At 30.8% G+C, this 13,785-nt stretch overlaps 1 protein-coding gene across 1 annotated transcript; it reads right to left on the bottom strand.

Moving 5' to 3' along the window:
• Window positions 1-10: 10 nt before the first annotated feature.
• LOC142624312 (putative LRR receptor-like serine/threonine-protein kinase At3g47570) lies at window positions 11-12,605 on the bottom strand. The gene is made up of 6 exons (XM_075797851.1): window positions 12,468-12,605; window positions 11,271-11,318; window positions 1,869-2,250; window positions 1,130-1,575; window positions 531-578; window positions 11-107 (listed from the first exon to the last, which is right to left on the bottom strand). The coding sequence occupies exons 1-4, from the start codon at window positions 12,603-12,605 to the stop codon at window positions 1,130-1,132; spliced, it is 1,014 nt and encodes a 337-aa protein (XP_075653966.1). The 3' UTR covers window positions 11-107; window positions 531-578.
• Window positions 12,606-13,785: the final 1,180 nt, after the last annotated feature.

Consider the following 13,785-nt stretch of genomic DNA (forward strand, 5'->3'; position numbering starts at 1 on the left):
TAGATTTCAGAATGGTAAATTTCACCAATTTATGGCCCCCATCTCCTTGTCAATCAAATTTGTGCGAGACCAAAGGACCCGATGATCCTGGCTTGCATTGCGGCGGGCTGACTCGAGACACAAAGGACTGATAAGTCTACGCGAGTACAAAGGGCATGAGAGATTGAGGACTTAAATCAAAAGATAGTTATACATTATGGATGGCTCTATAAAAATGGTAACTTTTTAGTGATTAAAAAGCTATATTAAGATGGAAAGCAAATTAAGAAAAACAATCCAGAAAAGAAAATCACTAAAAAATAGTTTTCTTAAACTGTTATTGCCTGCTAACCTGCCCTCAACATTTCTAAGATAAGAAGAACAGTAAGGAATAAAGTATGAAACAAATATTACAATAAAAGGAATCGTACAATCCATTATACAAACAATAAATATAGTAATATGGTTTAAGAAATGTCATTGACAAATAACAGGGAGCCATTGATCTTTCTTTTTTTTTCTTTCACAGAGGAGCCATTGATCTAAATTACCTTTGACTTGGAAAGCAATGACAATGGCTGAGGCCGCATATGTGTACACTGTAAAGAACACAGTAGAATGTCAGAAGCCTATAATATACAGCCATCACGAGCCTATAACGGAACAGCTAAAAAACAATAGAAGAACAGAACAGCTACGTCAAAGTGAAGAATGAAAGAACTGTAATTGCTTTCTTGCAAAAACATGAACAAACAGTAATTCTATTCCTTTTATTCCATTGGTGTTAAATAAAACTACAGAAAAGTATTAAGGACTAGAGATTGAGATAAAAAAATCTCACAATATTTTCGCAATATCTTTGTTTTGAGTTGTGATAGGTCCCTTTAAAATATTTATTTTATTTTATTTCAATTCATTTCGAATTATGGTGGAATGATATCTCACTTGTTATGAAAATGTTTTGACATTTTGTTGTAGTTCTAGAAGAACTCATAACAATAACATGCTAACTAAACAATTCTAACAGAGAGATTGATATTCTTTTCAATTTTTTTTCTCATTTATGTTTTTATTTTATATTTTTATTGTTATTTTACAAACAAGTGAAAAATGTGTGTGTCTATTAATAAAATAAAATGAGTTAACATACCTAGTTCATTCTTCTTCTGTTTCCCTTCTTGAATTTAAGATATGTGTCTTTAATAGCATTCATTTCATTGACAACAACATTTGTTGGCATCCGCTCATTAGGTGATGTTGTAGAACATGACAATCCAATTTCAAACACTGATATCAAGCAATCTTTTATTCTGCTACTAACATTGAGATGGGGCTTTTCTTCAATTATTGCTTTGTCTTCAATGTCATCTTCGTTTCTCTCATCATTGACATCTTCTTCATCCTCCTCAAAAAACATTGATGGGTCAACTATATCCGTTACATGTTCAGGCAAAGCCATTGAAGTGAACTTGTGAATGCTCAAACCATCTATGAACATTTCATCGATAGGTTTTTTCCCAGTGAACATCTCAAGCAAGAGTATGTCATAACTGAAAATGTCTCCCAATGTTGAAATTTCGCCACCCATCCCATACTCTATAAGTCATTAAAACATTTTTAGTAACAAAAAATACTCTTATGAGCATAGAATTTATTCACTAATGCATTATGCATTGTTAGCACATACATCCTAACATACAATTTTGGGGAAATGTGCGTTTTTTTTTTCAAGTGGACAATGGTGTTAAACATTTTTCCCTACTTAAAAAAGTGGTCTTAAACTTGAGCATAGAGTTGTTTTTTGAAAGAATCTCTACTTTCATTTAATATGAAAAAAAAAAAATTATTAAACAAGAAATGAGTTCTGCTTCATCTAGTTGAAAAATTACCTGGAGGAATGTACCCAATGGAACCCCTTAGTCCAATTGACAAGGTTTGAGTTTTGGAGGGATTGTCAGATGCTTCAAAGAGGAACTTCACCAATCCGAAATCACCAACATGGGCTACCATATCTTCATCAAGGAGTATATTGCTTGGTTTAAGATCACAGTGAACAATTGGTGTTTGGCAATGTTGATGAAGATATTCTAATGCATAAGCAACATCAATGGCTATGTTCAGTCTCTGAACAAAGCTTAATTTTTTTCTTTGATATTGCTCATCACTTTTAGGATGCAACCACAGGTCCAGACTTCCATTGCACATGAACTCAAAAATTAAGCTCTTAAAGTCATTCCCTTTATGATCAATGCTAGAGCAAGCAGAGATAATCTTCAATCCAAATCTAATATAAATGTAAATTGTAATTTACTTTTTTATACTTTGTTTAGTTAACTATAAGTGTATATTTCATATAATTAAAATAAACACAAATAACTAGTTCATAGTTAGTAATAAACAAAGTAAGCAATTATCTAAATACATAAATCTTAGACATCTAATTTGTTGCTCAAAATAATTTGAGCTAAATATGCAAAGTTGTATAGTTTCACTATCTTGATCACTTTTAAAAAAATATATGTAGAATTCAACATTTCTTTCTCTAATTTTCTAATTTCTTAAATGGCAAAAAAAAGGGGTGTTTACCAAAAATAAAATAAAATATAATAAAATCTACACTTTAAAATTGTGATAAAGTCAAAAGCTGGATGAAAAAAAAAATAGTGGAGGCTTTAGGGTTATAATACATTATGAGGACATTATGTATTTTTTTGTCTATAAAATGTGGAATGTATTGCTGTTAGAAAAAGGAAACTTTTCGGATAGCAGGGTAGCATAACTCAAAAAAGTGTCGTGAATACTGAATATTGCTGAAAAGTGAAAATTAAGATAGAGTTAGCTTAAAAAAAGAAAAAAAAAATGAGAGATTTGTGTGTCAGAGATTCTTTTCCTTTTTATTTCGGTAGTAGATTAGTTTGTTTATCTTTAGAGAGAAAAATTAGGAAAACAACAAAATGTCATAATATTTTCACAAAACTCTTATCAATAGTTGTTGTAGGTCCTATTCTAATATTTCATTATTTTATTTATTTATTTATTTTTATCTATAGGAGATTGAAGTCTCAATTGTTATGAAAACTAGTTGCAAACCCATGCGATGCGTGGGAATGAATATTTATCTTGTAATTGTGGTACATATAATGTATAATTTGTACTCTAAAGTTTGTTAAAGATAATTTGTTCTCCCTAAAAATTAAAAAATATCTAAAATTATTTTTCATATTTCTATCTGTACCAATATATCATTCTATTATTTTGGGTGTGGTTGATTGATATTATTCCTCTATGAGGCGGTCCATATTCTTTGAAATTATATTATAGTGTGGTATTTTTTTCTATACAATTAAACCTTTTAAGTTTCAAATAAATTATTCAAATTCCTTATTATCTTAAAGGAAATTATAATCTTAATCAAATCTCATATCAAAATTACTTTTTAATATTACTCAAATAATTGATAGGAACATTCGAGTGCATAACCAAAATTGTGTTTTGATATAAATTCAAATTCTCATCACTTCCAAAATAACTAGGTATTAACTAAATCACATCAACCCAAAGTAGAGTTCTTAAGAACACAAAAATTAATCAACCTAAAGTATAGATGTAAGGAAAAAAAAAATCCACCAAAAAATGAAAAAAAAAATTGAGAGAGAGAGAGAGAGAGAGAGAGAGGGGATGGGGGGTAAGTTGTTTATGTAGGAAAACTATGTATAGAATGAGAGAGAATTGCAAACTTATAGTAAGAAAAGAAGAATAAGAAAATCCAGAAATAAAGGAAGATAAAAATATAAAGAAAAAGTGATATTAAGGTAGCTGGTAACTAGTGGGGAGATGAAAAGATAGAAGAGAGGGAAAATGTTGGAGAAAGTGTAACAATAAGTTGTGAATTAATAAGAAAAGGAGTTAAAAATAAGAGAGAGAGAGAGAGAGAGAGAGAGAGAGAGAGAGAGAGAGAGAGAGAGAGAGATAGAAATAGGTGGATGATGTGACTGCTGATGTAGTTCAACAGAAGCGTAGCAATAATAAATATTACACTTTAGTTTTTAGATATAGTTAGATATAGATGTTGTGAAAATTTTTTGTGTACATAATTAAAATAACTCTCATTTAAAATAGATATGCTTTTTGGTTTTTATACATTGTCTTTTTTCTTTTTTTTTTGGTTTCCCACAGTGTTCCTCAAAGTTTTCAACCAGAAACTAATCATTGTTCGTGCCAGATGGACCCACGAAGGGGTAAAGCGCTGGCTCAAGAAATTCTTTTCAAAGTGCAGGTAGTAGAACTAGGGAACACACCCAGTCGAGTCCAGTACAAGCACCTTGAGACCGAGAGCCCAACCAACTCAGCCAACCCCTCAAGTTAGTTTTTATACACTATCAATGGCTGGTTTGTTGGTTTACATTGGTAAATGGGAGTTGTCTTTTTGTTTATTCTCCATGTCAGGAGAGGTAAAGCATTTAAGTTTTTGGTTCATGCTAGTAAGTAAACGTAATATAGTTGGTTCATTTATAGCTGCTCCATGCTTGTTGACAAATTAGGACAAAATCTTCGGAAAATAGACAATTGAAGTAGGCTTAAAGACATGATATGATTGTTTTGTTAACACAATATTTGCTCGTACTAGAATATAGTTAAGCCACAATTTTACAAGTAACAAATTTTTAAAAATCGTATGAATTTCTTTCTTTGTATATGTAGTACCCAAATTTTTAATGGACAAAATTTAGCTATAAAATTGGTTATAACTTAAGGCTACAACCTTACTCAATAAAATAAATGTAACTACATATTTTGAAAATCTAACCGTTGAATTATATGTTCTTTATGTTCTTAATACACATGTCAAATTTTGTATCAATCCGATATTATTTACTATAACATCTATAAGCTTATATCTTATGCATAATTTTAAATTTCAAAAACTTGCAATTTAAACAATTTTATTGATGGCATAACTACTGATCATTAATTTTTTAGAAATTTTGCAAGCATGGAGGATATAAGAAGAATATATAATCCAATGATAGATTTGTCAAGATTCATCTCCAATAAAAAGATATTGAGTTAGATTGTAACTTTAGACTACAGCCTATTTTGTAGCTAAACTTTATCTTTAAAGTACAACTAATTTTGTAGTTAAATTTATCTTTTTTTAATTGTCATTTAACTCAACATCAACATTTAAATGTAAAAAGATCATTTTAGAATTTACGGATAAAAACATCATTTTGATTTTTGACTAAGATCATTTTAGTAAAATGTAGACATTAAATGCAGTATGCTGTTAACCCCTGGAATATGAGAAAATTTATTACGTATCCGAAATTCATGCTATGTATGGAAGATACATTGATATATGTATTATAAAGCAAAGGAGGTATGATGCGTACCGAACAGACAGTATTGGCTTAGACTAGTTGAAGAAGTTACAAGTCCCAACACTGATGATGACCATGTTTGCTAACTAGGACTAGGAGAGATTCCTTGTGAGTTGTCCAGGAGAAGCTAAAGAACATTACAATTTATAAAGAAGAAAAGTGCACTATTGAGTTGGTGAGGAATTGAAAGTAAAATGAGAATTGATAGAAAGAGATTGGAGGAATGGAGGAGAGCTCCCTTGTAAATTGTACAGGAGAAGCTAAAGAACATTACAATTTCTACAGAAGAAAAGGGTACCATCAAAGCTGGGATAGTTGCCGTAAGGTTGTCTCTATCAAGACCCAGGTCCACCAACTGAATTGATGTGGAATTGGAAGTAGAATTTCTAGATACTGTAATTAAGTGCGTTAGGTGACGTCCCATTTCTTGAGCCTTAAGGAATAATTTCCATCTGGCAATATGTTTTATTAAGTTAAGGCAACAAATTTTTTTTTTTTTTTGAGGGGAAAGGCGACAAAGGTTGGTATACTGTTGGTCTGAAGTCAAAAAAAGAGAGAAGAATTGTTATAAATTGATGGATGAGATAAAATTTTCGGTCACTGTATTACAAAGGAATTATTTAGAAATACAAGTTGGGACATTGTAGACACTCTATTTCTGATTTCACAACTATGAAATCAAAATCTCATTCTTGAACAAAATTGTACCCGAGGACAAAATTATCATTTTAGAAGTTCCAGGATGCTTCCTAGCTAACTAGGTGAGCTTCCTCATCAATTGTCCAGGAGAAACTAAATTGAGAACATTACAATTTTTTTAAGGAAAAAAAAAAAAGAACATTTACAATTTAGAGAAAAGAAATGTTTGGTATCAAAGCTGGAATAGTTCCTGTAACTTCAAGACCCAATTACACGGTACACCAACTAAGTTGGATTGGAATTGAAAATTAAATTAGAATTGTCAATTTTTTAGAAAGGAATTGGAAGTCAAATTCAGGTGCTGTGAAAGTGCGGTAGGAGATAACCCATTTCTTGAGGAGTAATTTGCCTGGGAAGAGTCTTAATATTTTGAACCACGAAAGAGACTAGTTGTATAAACAAACTATATATATATATATATATATATATATATATATATATATATATATATATATATATATATATATATGCTGTGAAAGTGCTGTGAAAGTGCGGTAGGATATATATTATTTTGAGCGATTAAATTGGGGGCGTTGTCTCCTTCAAGTACTTGTATAAACAAACAAATTTAAATTTCGAAAAACATATATTTTAGTTTGAGGGAAGAATAATTACAACAAAAGCATACAATGAGAAACTACAAATATACTAATTTATAATTAAAATTAAAAACAAAACTTTATTTATTTATTGATATATGATAACTGGTATTTTTTTTAATGTTTCCGACAAAGATGTTTAAGGTTCGAATTCATCACCATCCTCCTTTTTTAAAACTATCAGTTTATTTAATATATATATATATATATGCGCACACACACACACTTTATTTGTTAAAATATCTATTCATTTTGAGAATAAGTAAATTATCTTTCAATATGATCATCAACGTGTGGAGTAGCCTAGTGGTTGATGCTAAAACTATAGAGCATTCACATCGGTGGTGCTTAAAAATATAACTTTTAGTACCTTAAACACTTACTTTATCTATTTTAACATCACATTTAACAATACATCCAATATCTCATCTTTTACTTTAGCACATCACCAATTACAATAATATAAAATATCCACCCACAAAAGAGAGAATGAGAAGCTGAGATGAGAGAGAGAATAAAAACCAATAAAAGCAATGTTAGAAGTATATAGTTAAATGATTAAATTTAACATATCATAATAGTTTAAACTTTTGAAAAAATTGGTAATTTAACATGGTAATTTAATAAGCAATTAGCAACTTGCTACGGTGGATTGAAACTAATGGTAGTTTAATGTAATAAGTTGTTAATTATTTTTAAAGATTTAACAGCTCCAATATAACCTGCATTTTGGTGTTTGTGCTACTAAAAATTACTTTTTAGCTATTTTAACACCAGTAATATGAATGCTAACCCCTCTTTCTAAAGGCGGCGGATTCAAGCCTTAGTTGCATTAATTTTCTAAACAAACCAATGAGTATCAACACTGGTGGGCAAGAGGGAGAAAATTTGACATCAAATTCAGCAATTCAAGTGCCAAATTTGGTGTCAGATTCTCTCTCCTCTCCTCACAAATATTCAAGCGAATTCAGCACACAAGTTGCCAAATTCTGCTTCCCTCTTCATAATGCCAATAAGCTTACATTTTTACAATATTTAGCCAAAAAGACTCCAGGAATTAGGGTACGTAAAACTACAGAATATCTGCCCACAAACATTTCTAAGTAAGGAAGAGTAAGGCCAAGCCCAAGTGGCTAACTTCTTGAAACAACATGAACAGACAACAATTGTAATCTGTATTCATTTTATTCCATTAGCGTCAATAAACAGTAACATGCGGACTTTACAATCCTAATAGAAGCTATTGATATTCTTTTCTTTTTACTTCTACATTTTTTTTTTCCTTAATTTATATGCTTATGTTTTTTTCCCCAATACAGGGAAGTGACAATATGTGGGTACATTAATCAAATAAAATGACTTAACATATCTAGCTCATTCTTGTTCTGTTTTCCTTCTTAAATTTAAGAATTGTGTTTCTAATTGCATTAATTTCATTGACGACAACGTTTGACTAAGGGAGAAATACTGAAATAGTGTTGGAAAGATTTTATATAAATGGGAGCATATCATATGCAATTTGTTCAAATATTATATTCTCTAGAATACAATTAAAAATCTTATAAATTTAAGCTAGAATACATTTTAAGTTAGAATTTTACTAGTACCAAATTTTAACAATCGTATAAATTTCTTTATATTTATGGGGGATTCTAGCATTTTGCCCTTATTTTTTAAAAAATTTAGTAATATGTCCCTGTTTTGAAACTATTAAGGTTCGTGTCCCTATTTTGAAACTCGATTTTAATAAAATTGAGTTTCAATAAAAAAACTCGATTGTTTTAAAATCGAGTTATGTCAAATCAAACTTAAAGAAAAAAAAATTGCATGGAACTCGAGTTCATAGAGCTCGAGTTCCATACCTATAGATGCATTTATCAGGACCTATAGCGGCGTTTTAAATGGAACTCGAGCTCCATGAACTCGAGTTCCATGCAAATATATATATATATATATATATATATATATATATATATATATATATATATATATATATATTTTATAAGTTTGATCACCCTATACCTAAGACCATTCCTATAGCTGCGTTCAGGTGGAGATATAGCGGCGTTTTACATGGAACTCAACCACCATGAACTCGAGTTCCATGCATTTTTTTTTTTAAAGTTTGATCACCCCATACCTAAGGCCATACCTATAGCTGCGTTCAAGTGGACCTATAGCGGATTTTTAAATGCAACTTGAGCTTCACAAACTCGAGTTCCGTGCAATTTTTTTTCTTTTTTTTTAAAGTTTGATTACCTATGCTCGATTTTCTACAAATCAAGTTTTACATTGAAACTCGATTTTGAGAAAATCAAGTTTCAAAACAAGGGCATGGACGTAAATAGTTTCAAAACAGGGATATATTATTAAATTTTAAAAAAAAAAAATAAGGGCAAAATGCTAGAATCCCCTATATTTATGTACTATCCTATTTAATTTTTCAACCGTAGTTTAACCAAACAGTAAAATTTAAAGCTAAAAAGATAATTATAGAATTTAAAAATAAAAGCATCATTTTGACGGTTAGATGAACAAAAGTTTAATTTCAAACAAAATCATCATAATTCCTTACTATTAGAATGATATACTAAGTGCAAAAATCGAACCATCATCGGTACCAAATCAAGTTTCAAAAGACAAAATTGAAGTGAAAATTTGTAAGACATTTTGACACATGAAACGGCCATTTTCACAACGATTGGATTGTCAATTCTGCTAAAACGTGTTCAATACTACTGTGACTATGATAAGTCATTGGAAATTTATGTGGACATAGAATTTAGATGCTATTGTATTGACTGAACTGAACGAGTCTCCATGGCAAATGTTATTTGTCAGAAAAGACTCTTACTCAATCATGTCATGCATTGACAAAAAGGATATCCTAGTTCAATAGGAATTGTAATTTGTGAGAGGTGGGGTTCAAGAAATAGGCAGCAATAGCTAAGTATTTCTTGATAAATGCTACTGTCTGACATGCAAATACCTCTTTCTTCAAATCAAATATTTTGGACCAGATCATTTTCCACCGTGTTAGACACTTTGCCAGATATTTTCTGCCTTGTTTGCCATCTTTTCTTTTCCATATTCGATGAACTTTGGACCATGATCAATTTTCCAGCGTGTTTAACACTCTCCAATATTTTTTATTTTCCGCTCTGTTTGTCACTTTGCATTTTTGCCTTTTTCCACATTGAATGTACCGACACCAACATCTAGCCCAATGTGTCACTGATGTGTCATGTGTCGCTTGTTTTTTTTTTTTTTTTTTGAGAAAATGTGTCGCTTGTATTTAATTGTTGCTATTTTTGCTATCATTGAATGAAGGTTCTGGTTTGCCAAAAAAATAAAAACCTATTACTGGGGACAAATTCACTAGTATTGTCATATACCCAACTTCTTGTTGAGGTTTGACGAGCTTTAACCGAACTTGATTAGTTCAATGGGATTTCAGAATGGTAAATTTCACCAATTTATGGTCAAAACTCATTAAGCTCTAGCAACGCAGAAAAAGGAGAAACTGTTACATATTAATTAGAAGAAAAGAGCACAAATGCCAGACTTATTTGAAAATATTTGTGAAGTGTGGGGGGCAAGGGTTGGGGTTTAAATCTCCAGGAGGGAGTTTTACACACATTTATACTTAGATTAAACTAGAGTAGAAATTCTATCTTGTATCAACAACAAAAAAATGGTGGTAGGAAAATGCTCTGTGAGTGACAACTCTATTGATGGATCTTTGGAACTATGGAAATGAACTTGAAGGGAAGGGGTTAAGCTTCGATCCAAAAGATTAGAAAAAAGAAAAGGTTGTGAATCAATATCAAAGAGATATCTTATAGTTATATATCACAGATTAAATGGATACAAATGTTTATCCCCGAATGGAACTAAGTGGACCAAAATGAACTAAAACGGACTTAAAGGACCAAAATAGATCAAATAGACTGAAATGAGCCGAATGGAGCAAAGTCGACCAAATAGACCAAAGTAGACTGAACTAGACCGAATGACCAAATTAGACCAAACTGAATCTAGACCAAAGTGAAGTGAATTGGACTGAACTAGACTAAAATGCTATGTTGATATGGCTTAGCAGGAGTATACCAAATCTTGACCTCATGTGAACGGGTCATAAGTTTATAGCCTCCATCTCCTTGTCAATCAAATTTGTGCGAGCCCAAAGGACCTGATGATCCTGGCTTGCATTGCGGTGGGCTGACTCGAGACGCAAAGGATTGATAAGTCTATGCGAGTACAAAGGGCATGAGAGATTGAGGACTTAAATCAAAAGATGGTTATATATTATGGATGGCTCTAAAAAAATGGTAACTTTTTAGTGATTAAAAAGCTATATTAAGATGGAAAGCAAATTAAGAAAAAGAATCCAGAAAAGAAAATCACTAAAAAATAGGTTTCATAAACTGTTATTACCTGCTAACCTGCCCTCAAACATTTCTAAGTTAAGAAGAACAGTAAGGAATAAAGTATGAAACAAATATTGCAATTAAAGGAGCAATCATACAATCCATTATAAAAACAATAAATATAGTACTATGGTTTAAGAAATGTCATTGACAAATAACAAGGAGCCATTGATCTAAATTACCTTTGACTTGGAAAGCAATGACAATGGCTGAGGCAGCATATGTGTACACTGTAAATAACACAATAGAATGTCACAAGCCTAATAAGAGCACTCACAGCAGTGGTGGTATATTGGTATATTGGTATTTTTTAGCTCTTCAAACACCAAAAAGTATGCTCCAGCAGTGGAGCTAAATCTATTTTTTTTTAGCTCTAATGAACAGTGAACATCTATAGATAGATGTGCACTGTTCATGAGAGCTAAACAAAAAAAAATATTATTTTATTGTAGTTGGTGCTGTGAATGTTTTTTGAGTTGTGGGATATATTATTTTATTGTAGAAGATATATTATTTTATTGTGATGTTTATATTATTTTATTGTGTTGAAAGCTAACATAGATCCACTGCTGCAACATGTGTGTAGATATGTATAGGTAAAATAGATAAAGTAACTTTTGGTGGAGCTAAAAAACTAATTTTTTAGCTCCACTGCTGTGGATGCTCTAATATACAGCCATCACGAGCCTATAACGGAACAGCTAAAAAACAATAAAAGAACAGCTACGTCATTCTACAAAACAATGACATAAATGAATTAATAACGGAACAGCTACGTCACTGATAGAAATAGTGAAGAATGAAAGAACTGTAATTACTTTCTTGCAAAAAAATGAACAATAATTCTATTCCTTTTATTCCATTGGTGTTAAATAAAAGTATAGAAAAGTATTAAGGACTAGAGATTGAGACAACAAAATCTCACAATATTTTCACAATACTTTTGTTTTGAGTTGTGATAGGTCCCTTTAAAAGCTTTATTTTATTTTATTTCAATTCATTTCGAATTATGGTGGAATGATATCTCGCTTGTTATAAAAATATTATGACATTTTGTTGTAATACTAAGAAGATTGATATTCTTTCCAATTTTTCAATTTTTTTCTCATTTATGTTGTTATTTTATATTATTATTGTTCTTTTACAAAGAAGTGAAAAATATGTATGCCCATTAATCAAATCAAATGAGTTTTTGTTGAGAAGAAAATAAAATGAGTTAACATACCTAGTTCATTTCTTCAATTTAAGATATGTGCCTCTAATTGCATTCATTTCATTGACAACAACATTGTTGGCATCCGCTCATCAGGTGATGTTGTAGAACACGACAATTCAATTTTGAACACTGATATCAAGCCATCTTTTATTCTACTACTAACATTGAGATGATGCTCTTCTTCAATTGTTTCTCTGTCTTCAATGTCATCTTCGTTTCTCTTATCATCAATATCTTCTTCATCCTCCTCAAAAAACATTAATGGGTCCACTATATCCATTACATGTTCAAGCAAAGCCATTGAAGTGAATCTATGAATGCTCAAACCATCTATGAACATTTCATTGATAGGTTTTTTCGCAGTGAACATCTCTGGCAAGATGTTATATAAATGGGAGCATATCATTTGCAATTTGTGCAAATATTATATTCACTAGAATACAGTTAAGTTAGAATTTTACAAGTACCAAATTATAAAAATTGTATAAATTTCTTTCTATCTATGTACTAACTTATTTTATTTTTCAACCATCGTTTAACCTAATAGTAAAACTTAAAGGTAAAAAGATAATCTTAGAATTTAAGGATAAAAACATTATTTTGACTGTAAGATGAATAAAAGTTTAATTTCAAACGAAATTTTAATTCCTAACTATTAGAATGATATATTGAGTGCAAATATCAAACGTCCATCGGTGCCAAGTCGAGTTTCAAATGAAAAAATTAGAGTGAAATTTGTAAAACTTGCATATGCTACTATATACTAGCATCACTTAACGGCTAGCATTTCCATAATAATTCATGCAAGCTTTTGTAGATCTTGGACTGCTTGCAGCATGCGTGCACCATAATAACCTAATCAAGCTGAAACACCAAATCTTGTCCTCATGTGCATGGGTCATCAATTTGTAGGCTTCATCACCGTGTCAATCAAATTTGGGCAAGCCCACAGGACCTAAAGATCGTGGCTTGCGTTGCTATGGGCTCGCTCCGTTCAAACTTAATTGGAAAAATTTGCTAAATAACGTAATTTTTGGAAAAATTTTGCTAAATAATATTTGACCAAACTTTTTTAGTTATATGGTACTTTTTTTTGAAACTTGAGTTTCACTTGGAACTCTAGTTTGACAAACTTGAGTTCAATAAAAAAAAATACTACATAACTAAATAAGTTTGACCCGATGCAGTTTTCCTAAATATTTCCTAAAATTATGCTATTCTGTTAGGGTCATATTTTCTATGTATTGACATATTCTTTAACAAAATACACTTTACTTGTAATTAGATAGCTCTAAGTTGGGTTTAATGTATGAAAAAGTATGTGAAGTTTACTTTATAAGTGGCATCATTAAAGACATGAAGACAAGTGAAAAAAAAAGAAGTTAATTTAGTGAAGCTGGACACTAGTCTCAACGCTATCTTGACACTAGCATCTATTGAGACTTAATGAAGAATTTTTGACACATGCTTGACACCTCTCG

Source organism: Castanea sativa, chromosome 2, assembly GCF_040712315.1.
Source record: "Castanea sativa cultivar Marrone di Chiusa Pesio chromosome 2, ASM4071231v1".
NCBI lineage: Eukaryota > Viridiplantae > Streptophyta > Magnoliopsida > Fagales > Fagaceae > Castanea > Castanea sativa.

Bases quoted from the DNA above. Each gene is read 5' to 3' on its own strand.
- LOC142624312 (XM_075797851.1), bottom strand. From the start codon at position 12,605: ATGGCTTTGCTTGAACATGTAATGGATATAGTGGACCCATTAATGTTT. The intron at 11,319-12,467 runs GTTAGTAGTAGA...TGTTATTTACAG, and splicing joins AAGAAGAGCATCATCTCAAT to TGTACACATATGCTGCCTCA. The intron at 1,576-1,868 runs GTAATTTTTCAA...AATGACTTATAG, and splicing joins CATTGGGTACATTCCTCCAG to AGTATGGGATGGGTGGCGAA.